This window comes from Procambarus clarkii, chromosome 47 (assembly GCF_040958095.1).
Source record: "Procambarus clarkii isolate CNS0578487 chromosome 47, FALCON_Pclarkii_2.0, whole genome shotgun sequence".
Lineage (NCBI taxonomy): Eukaryota > Metazoa > Arthropoda > Malacostraca > Decapoda > Cambaridae > Procambarus > Procambarus clarkii.
The window spans coordinates 28,663,523-28,673,522 of NC_091196.1; the positions used below are offsets into that span (position 1 = coordinate 28,663,523).

Genomic DNA, 10,000 nt, shown 5'->3' on the forward strand with positions numbered 1-10,000 from the left:
ACTGAATAGAACTTACGCATCTCCGATTTTATATCTACATTTGAGTGAGGTGGAAGGGGTGATGTGGCATTAACACAAGACAGAACAAGATGTGGCATTAATAGGGTATTAATTTCATCAACACAAGACAGAACAAGAGTATTAATAGGGTATTAATTTCATCAACACAAGACAGAACACGAAACAATGGATATTGAATAGAAGTGTTTGTAGAAAGCCTATTGGTCCATATTTCTTGATGCTTCTATATTGGAGCGGAGTCTTGAGGTGGGTAGAATATAGTTGTGCAATAATTGGCTGTTGATTACTGGTGTTGACTTCTTGATGTGTAGTGCCTCGCAAACGTCAAGCCGCCTGCTATCGCTGTATCTATCGATGATTTCTGTGTTGTTTGCTAGGATTTCTCTGGCGATGGTTTGGTTGTGGGAAGAGATTATATGTTCCTTAATGGAGCCCTGTTGCTTATGCATCGTTAAACGCCTAGAAAGAGATGTTGTTGTCTTGCCTATATACTGGGTTTTTTGGAGCTTACAGTCCCCAAGAGGGCATTTGAAGGCATAGACGACGTTAGTCTCTTTTAAAGCGTTCTGTTTTGTGTCTGGAGAGTTTCTCATGAGTAGGCTGGCCGTTTTTCTGGTTTTATAGTAAATCGTCAGTTGTATCCTCTGATTTTTGTCTGTAGGGATAACGTTTCTATTAACAATATCTTTCAGGACCCTTTCCTCCGTTTTATGAGCTGTGGAAAAGAAGTTCCTGTAAAATAGTCTAATAGGGGGTATAGGTGTTGTGTTAGTTGTCTCTTCAGAGGTTGCATGGCTTTTCACTTTCCTTCTTATGATGTCTTTGACGAAACCATTGGAGAGGCCGTTATTGACTAGGACCTGCCTTACCCTACAGAGTTCTTCGTCGACTTGCTTCCATTCTGAGCTGTGGCTGAGAGCACGGTCGACATATGCGTTAACAACACTCCTCTTGTACCTGTCTGGGCAGTCGCTGTTGGCATTTAAGCACATTCCTATGTTTGTTTCCTTAGTGTAGACTGCAGTGTGGAAACCTCCGCCCTTTTCCATGACTGTTACATCTAGAAAGGGCAGCTTCCCATCCTTTTCTATCTCGTAAGTGAAACGCAGCACGGAACTCTGCTCAAATGCCTCCTTCAGCTCCTGCAGCTGTCTGACATCAGGTACCTGTGTAAAAATGTCGTCAACATACCTGCAGTATATGGCCGGTTTCAAGTTCATGTCGACTAAGACTTTTTGCTCGATGGTACCCATGTAGAAGTTTGCAAACAGGACACCTAGGGGAAAACCCATGGCGACCCCATCTACTTGCTTATACATGTGCCCATCCGGGCTCAAGAAGGGTACCTCTTTAGTACAAGCTTGGAGTAGTTTCCTCAGAATATTTTCTGGTATGTCCAGAGGAGTACAGGCTGGATCACGATACACTCTGTCGGCTATCGTTCCGATTGTCTCGTCCACAGGTACGTTGGTAAACAGCGATTCTACGTCCAACGAGGCTCTTATCCCTGTGGCCCGTGTGCCCCGCAGTAAGTCAACAAATTCCTTTGGAGACTTCAGGCTGAAGGCGCAAGGAACATAAGGAGTCAGCAGGCCGTTGAGTCGCTTCACCAGTCTGTACGTGGGTGTGGGTATCTGGCTAATGATTGGCCGAAGTGGGTTTCCAGGCTTGTGTGTCTTGACATTTCCATACGCATATCCAGGTTTATATTCCCCAATGATCTTTGGCAGGTGGAGTCCGGATTTCTTGGCGTTCACAGTTTCGATCAGTTTGTTGACCTTTGCTTTTAATTCGGCTGTAGTGTCCTTCGTTACCCTTTGGAACTTAGTTTGGTCAGAGAGTATGATGTTCATTTTCGCCAGATATTCGTCTTTTTTAAGAATGACATATATTGGCAACTTGTCACCTCTCCTGACAACTATCTCCTTGTTCTCACGAAGGCTTTTAGCTGCCGCTTTAAGCTCGGGGGACAGTATGGTGCTTCTGTAATTGCCTCGATTCTTTCCTCCTTCTGCAATAAGTTCTGCTTGTAAGGTATCTTTGGTAGTGACCTTCTTTTGTGTCTCGAGGTCGAATATGTCGTCCAACAGAATTTCCAACTCTACTTTCCGGGCCATCTCACTCGGTCTGGACATAACATGACAGTTTATGCCCAGATTTAGGAGAGTGACTTGGTCCTCAGTGAGGTTAATTCCTGCAAGGTTCAGGAAGCCATCTCTTGGTCGTGGAATTGCCATAGGTCCTCCATATAATGTTGTTAGTTTCTTGATAATCCTTGTTTCAGTGCTGAGGTGATGTTGGTCTGTGAGGATGTCGAGGTGTTGTTCAATGCGGGTACGGATACTATCGTCGATGTTGCTATTTCTCCACTCGTTTGTAGCATGAAGTAGTTGCGTTTTGTTGTCTTTGAGTGGGAAACCCACTTCGGCCAATCATTAGCCAGATACCCACACCCACGTACAGACTGGTGAAGCGACTCAACGGCCTGCTGACTCCTTATGTTCCTTGCGCCTTCAGCCTGAAGTCTCCAAAGGAATTTGTTGACTTACTGCGGGGCACACGGGCCACAGGGATAAGAGCCTCGTTGGACGTAGAATCGCTGTTTACCAACGTACCTGTGGACGAGACAATCGGAATGATAGCCGACAGAGTGTATCGTGATCCAGCCTGTACTCCTCTGGACATACCAGAAAATATTCTGAGGAAACTACTCCAAGCTTGTACTAAAGAGGCACCCTTCTTGAGCCCGGATGGGCACATGTATAAGCAAGTAGATGGGGTCGCCATGGGTTTTCCCCTAGGTGTCCTGTTTGCAAACTTCTACATGGGTACCATCGAGCAAAAAGTCTTAGTCGACATGAACTTGAAACCGGCCATATACTGCAGGTATGTTGACGACATTTTTACACAGGTACCTGATGTCAGACAGCTGCAGGAGCTGAAGGAGGCATTTGAGCAGAGTTCCGTGCTGTGTTTCACTTACGAGATGGAAAAGGATGGGAAGCTGCCCTTTCTAGATGTAACAGTCATGAAAAAGGGCGGAGGTTTCCACACTGCAGTCTACACTAAGGAAACAAACATAGGAATGTGCCTAAATGCCAACAGCGACTGCCCAGACAGGTACAAGAGGAGTGTTGTTAACGCATATGTCGACCGTGCTCTCAGCCACAGCTCAGAATGGAAGCAAGTCGACGAAGAACTCTGTAGGGTAAGGCAGGTCCTAGTCAATAACGGCTTCTCCAATGGTTTCGTCGAAGACATCATAAGAAGGAAAGTGAAAAGCCATGCAACCTCTGAAGAGACAACTAACACAACACCTATACCCCCTATTAGACTATTTTACAGGAACTTCTTTTCCACAGCTCATAAAACGGAGGAAAGGGTCCTGAAAGATATTGTTAATAGAAACGTTATCCCTACAGACAAAAATCAGAGGATACAACTGACGATTTACTATAAAACCAGAAAAACGGCCAGCCTACTCATGAGAAACTCTCCAGACACAAAACAGAACGCTTTAAAAGAGACTAACGTCGTCTATGCCTTCAAATGCCCTCTTGGGGACTGTAAGCTCCAAAAAACCCAGTATATAGGCAAGACAACAACATCTCTTTCTAGGCGTTTAACGATGCATAAGCAACAGGGCTCCATTAAGGAACATATAATCTCTTCCCACAACCAAACCATCGCCAGAGAAATCCTAGTAAACAACACAGAAATCATCGATAGATACAGCGATAGCAGGCGGCTTGACGTTTGCGAGGCACTACACATCAAGAAGTCAACACCAGCAATCAACAGCCAATTATTGCACAACTATATTCTACCCACCTCAAGACTCCGCTCCAATATAGAAGCATCAAGAAATATGGACCAATAGGCTTTCTACAAACACTTCTATTCAATATCCATTGTTTCGTGTTCTGTCTTGTGTTGATGAAATTAATACCCTATTAATACTCTTGTTCTGTCTTGTGTTGATGAAATTAATACCCTATTAATGCCACATCTTGTTCTGTCTTGTGTTAATGCCACATCACCCCTTCCACCTCACTCAAATGTAGATATAAAATCGGAGATGCGTAAGTTCTATTCAGTTGTGTATTTGTGAACTAAAGTCTTCGAAAATGTAATAAGTTTTACGAAACGCGCTCGTGTCGCGTCAGACTAAAAATAAAAATGAATTTTGGAGAATTGATTTTTGATTTACCTCCAACAGTGAAAAGAAATGTACGAAAGATTGAGAAAATTCGTGTTAGAATTATTAATCTTACTTTTTCGGTCATATTTAATAATATATGTCTACAGGAAAGACTGGTACCAAAATATATATATATATATATATATATATATATATATATTATATATATATTATATATTTTATATATATATATATATATATATATATATATATAAAATATGTAATATATATATAATATATATATATATATATATATATATATATATATATATATATATATATATATATATATATATATATATATATGTCGTACCTAATAGCCAGAACGCACTTCTCAGCCTACTATTCAAGGCCCGATTTGCCTAATAAGCCAAGTTTTCATGAATTAATGTTTTTTCGTCTACCTAACCTACCTAAACTAACCTAACCTAGCTTTTTTTGGCTACCTAACCTAACCTTACCTATAAATATAGGTTAGGTTAGGTTAGGTAGGGTTGGTTAGGTTCGGTCATATATCTACGTTAATTTTAACTCCAATAAAAAAAATTGACCTCATACATAGAGAAAAGGGTTGCTTTATCATTTCATAAGAAAAAAATTATAGTAAATATATTAATTCAGGAAAACTTGGCTTATTAGGCAAATCGGGCCTTGAATAGTAGGCTGAAAAGTGAGTTCTGGCTACTAGGTACGACATATATATATATATATATATATCGTACCTAGTAGCCAGAACGCACTTCTCAGCCTACTATGCAAGGCCCGTTTTGCCTAATAAGCCAAGTTTTCCTGAACTAATATATTTTCTCTAATTTTTTTCTTATGAAATGATAAAGCTACCCATTTCATTATGTATGGGTCAATTTTTTTTTATTGGAGTTAAAATTAACGTAGATATATGACCGAACCTAACCAACCCTACCTAACCTAACCTAACCTATCTCTATAGGTTAGGTTGGGTTATGTAGCCGAAAAAGTTAGGTTAGGTTAGGTTAGGTAGGTTAGGTAGTCGAAAAACAATTAATTCATGAAAACTTGGCTTATTAGGCAAATCGGGCCTTGCATAGTAGGCTGAGAAGTGAGTTCTGGCTACTAGGTACGACATATATATATATATATATATATATATATATATATATATATATATATATATATATATATATATATATATATATATATATATATATATATATATGTCGTACCTAATAGCCAGAACGCACTTCTCAGCCTACTATTCAAGGCCTGATTTGCCTAATAAGCCAAGTTTTCATGAATTAATGTTTTTTCGTCTACCTAACCTACCTAACCTAACCTAACCTAGCTTTTTTTGGCTACCTAACCTAACCTTACCTATAAATATAGGTTAGGTTAGGTTAGGTAGGGTTGGTTAGGTTCGGTCATATATCTACGTTAATTTTAACTACAATAAAACAAAATTGACCTCATACATAATGAAATGGGTAGCTTTATCATTTCATAAGAAAAAAATTCGAGAAAATATATTAATTCAGGAAAACTTGGCTTATTAGGCAAATCGGGCCTTGCATAGTAGGCTGAGAAGTGCGTTCTGGCTACTAGGTACGACATATATATATATATATATATATCTTGATTCCTGGACTCAAGGTCTTTAATAAGTTAATCAGTTTGCATCTGCTGAGGATATGTTATTTACAAGAGCCTCGAACCTTGAACCTGATATGTGACGTATATATTCAGATGATTATTGTTGTGATGCTCGTCTCGTCTCCCTCTTCCTCACCCCCCCCTCGCCCCCCTGTTCGTACTCTAATTGTGACTGGTTGGCGGTTGCCATGTGATTCATCCTTCTTGCACCTGGCTTCCTTCCTCTTCCGATAACTTAAATAAATAAGTTTTTCAATATTTTTATTTTACAAGTGTTCTTCCCTTGTTGATGGAACATATGCCAGCAGTCTCTAATGTTTGTGTCTCCATGTGCGGCTGGAAAATTGTTCATTCCTTATATGCTGGCAGAATTCTATAGTGTTCTGACCTCATATGTTGGATGTCATGGGATGGTAGAACATACGCTGGATGTCATATGTTTGTAGAACATAGGCTGGGAGATTCAAGCGTACCCCATATGGTGGTGAGGGCGTGGGAGGGAGGAAATCAACCTGTAACTGGTGACCCCGAGACCCGCTGGCCAACGCTGGGAGTCGAACCCGCGCATGCGTTGTCAGAAGGGCAGTAACGACCCTGGAAACACAAACCGAAACTGTCTCTATTTTCCGCTTGTTACAACTTGTAATAAAGTTGTTACATCTTGGCTTAACGTGTTTATGACTTATTAGAACGTTGTTACAACTTGATATATTGGTTGTTATAAATGGTTAGGAGGTGTTAAAACTTGTTCGAACGTTGTACCAACGTCGTAGTTTCGGTGTGTGTTTGGCGGGGATACACCTCGACCCCAGTAGGCTGGTGGAGACTACCAAAAGAATTGTGATTCAACCCGGCCTCCCTATCCGAATGTCGCATTTTGACGTATACTCTTACTTAAGGCCAAAAATCGTCGTACTAGAACATGGTAGCGGGTCCCGAAATTGACGTACTGTCCCGATTTCTGTTTTGGGTCCTCTGGTAGGTTAGGATAAGGGCACTTTAGTACGACAGTTTTTTGACGTTGGGAAATCTTAGGAGGACGGGCTGAGTGATCAACAGGACATCGTTGTTCTTAAACGATTCCCTTATTTTGCACCTGCAAGATAACTTAAGATTTTAAGGGTTGACAATGTTAATCTTCTTGTTTGAGAATCTGTTCACTTCAGACAGTTAAGTAAGTCCCAGCTTTGTCTTGGTACAAGTGACAGGATGAACAACCCAGCGGATTTTCCTCCTATTGTGGGGTGTTGTACATGCTGCTATGGCGGTGTGTCCACTCACAGGATGAGTGGCGCTGCCCAATAAACTCTCCCTTTGGGGCAAAATTGAATTAAAATTAACTCGCACCACACATCATCCACTTCCCTGTATATTGCACGGAAGGGAGACCCAAAAACCCACCATCACTGAAGAATTCAAATTAAAAATGGAAAACATTGCGCTCCCTCAATATACTATGGAACGATTAAAAACACCTTGTGGTTTTTAATCTTTGGGGTTCCACCTTGGAGGAACGCCTTGCTCCAAGTTTCCTTGGGAAAACTTAGAAACACGTCAGGCAACAACACAGAGAAAACAGATAGAACAATGACCAGCTAAAGGCTGGGACACTCCCAACCAGCAACACACACACACACACACACACACAATGAAACAGACAGAGAGAAAGATCTAGGAGTTGATATCACACCAAACCTGTCTCCTGAAGCCCACATAAAGAGAATAACGTCTGCGGCATATGCGAGGCTGGCTAACATCAGAACGGCGTTCAGGAACCTGTGTAAGGAATCATTCAGAATCTTGTACACCACATATGTAAGACCAATCCTGGAGTATGCGGCCCCAGCATGGAGCCCGTACCTTCTAAAACACTTCTTGTTTCGTCATTGCAACAACTACAACAACAACATCAACATTCAAATCGATTGTGAGAATGGTCCAAGACGGACCGAAACGTCGTCGTCCCTTCACTTTCTAGTGTGTGGTCTGGTCAACATATTTCAGCCACGTTATTGTGACCTCGTCTGCATACACATTCAAGCCTCGCCAAATTATAAACATTGAAACATAAGAGTAATCCGTCTCCCAACACCACCTCTCGTGCAGTCATCAACGGGATGAAGCCTTTCACACCCTGATCGCCAAAGAAGAGAGAAGAGGAACCCATTAAAGCCAGAGGGACCCATCAGAGCCAGAGGGACCCATCAGAACCAGAGGAACCCATCAGAACCAAAGGAACCTATCAGAACCAGAGGGACCCATCAGAGCCAAAGGGACCCATCAGAGCCAAAGGAACCCATCAGAACCAGAGGAACCCATCAGAACCAAAGGAACCTATCAGAACCAGAGGGACCCATCAGAACCAAAGGAACCCATCAGAGCCAAAGGGACCCATCAGAACCAAAGGGACCCATCAGAACCAAAGGAACCCATCAGAACCAAAGGGACCCATCAGAACCAAAGGAACCCATCAGAACCAAAGGAACCCATCAGAACCAAAGGAACCCATCAGAGCCAAAGGAACCCATCAGAACCAAAGGAACCCATCAGAGCCAAAGGAACCCATCAGAACCAAAGGAACCCATCAGAACCAAAGGAACCCATCAGAACCAAAGGGACCCATCAGAACCAAAGGGACCCATCAGAACCAAAGGAACCCATCAGAACCAAAGGGACCCATCAGAACCAAAGGGACCCATCAGAACCAAAGGAACCCATCAGAACCAAAGGGACCCATCAGAACCAAAGGGACCCATCACAAAACAGCTCAGAACATTTTCCTGAAATGAAAGTAACTATTTGGTGGAAAGTACCAATATGTACTGATGGAACACCACAAAGTTCACGTTTTATATTACTGAATTTGGATAAATGTAATTTTTTTTTAGCCGCAACATAAGCTTTATCCTATTCTAACCTCTGCCAGCAATCCTAACCTTAATACACGCAATCGTATTCACCTAGTTGTGTTTGCGGGGGTTTGAGCTTTGCTCTTTCGGCCCGCCTCTCAACTGTTAATCAACTTTTTACTAACTACTTATTTTTTTTCTCTCCACACCTCACACACACACACCCCAGGAAGCAGCCCGTGACAGCTGACTAACTCCAAGTTATCTATTTACTGCTAGGTAACAGGGGCATTCAGGGCGAAAGAAATTTTGCCCATTTTTTTCTGCCTGATGCGGGAATAGAACCCGCGCCACAGAATTACGAGACCTGCGCGCTATCCACCAGGCTACCAGGCCCCAGTGGCCAGAGGAACCCATCAGAGCCAGAACAGCTCAGAACATCCTCCTAAAATGAAAGTACTTATTGGTACTTTCTACCAAATAGTTACTATATGTACTGATGGAACACCATCGTAGGCCTAATATAGTATATCTATGTGCTATACTAGGCCTAGGAATATTTAAATTTGGATTTAAGATTTATCTTTTCCGCACTTTATAAAATTATAAGTTAAAAAAGTGACCTATATGATGGTCCAGCACATGGTCCCTTCGACCAAATAGTTGGTATATCACTTCAGAAGGATGGCTCGGTATAGTGAAAGGCCTTGTGATTAGACACAACAATAAACTTATCAACAAAGACAGCAGCATGCACTTAGCTGCCTGCAGATATTAGAAAAGCTTGCACAATTCTTGAAACCCTTTATTCAACGTATGTGGGAACTGTGATGGAGTGTGCAGCACTTGCAAGTAGTTTGTTTTCTGCTTAAAGCCCACAAGAGAAATTGAGAAAGCACATTGGTATATTAGAAGAGACATCATCATTTCCCATCCCATCACTTTCCCCCTCCTCCTTATCACTTTCCGTCCTTCCCATCACTTTCCCTCCTTCCCATCACTTTCCCTCCTCCCCAACACTCACACACCAACTTCCATGAGGCCATACTTTAGAGAGGTCATCAAACAGTGACCAATATGGACAGTCTACGACCCGGGCTTCAGCTCTATAGGTCGTCCCCGGGTCGTCTCGCCTCTCAGTGACAACTCCCCAGAACTGTCATGTCGCGCTACTGTTTATGTGACCGTGCTCTAATGCCGCGCGACGACGTGAACAGTCATGGATAGTCGTGCTTAATGTTATGCTTTGACTTTGTTATGATTTGACTTCATGTGAAGAGTGTATAACGTCTTGATTTGACTT

At 42.0% G+C, this 10,000-nt stretch overlaps 1 protein-coding gene across 1 annotated transcript in view; it reads left to right on the forward strand.

Annotated features, from left to right (window-relative positions):
* The window catches only part of LOC138350900 (MAGE-like protein 2), a 76,313-nt gene that overhangs the window by 24,336 nt on the left and 41,977 nt on the right, over positions 1 to 10,000 (forward strand). The window contains exon 4 of the mRNA XM_069302357.1: positions 7,015 to 7,022. Coding sequence (XP_069158458.1) covers positions 7,015 to 7,022 — 8 coding nt within the window. The remainder of the gene's footprint in view (positions 1 to 7,014; positions 7,023 to 10,000) is intronic.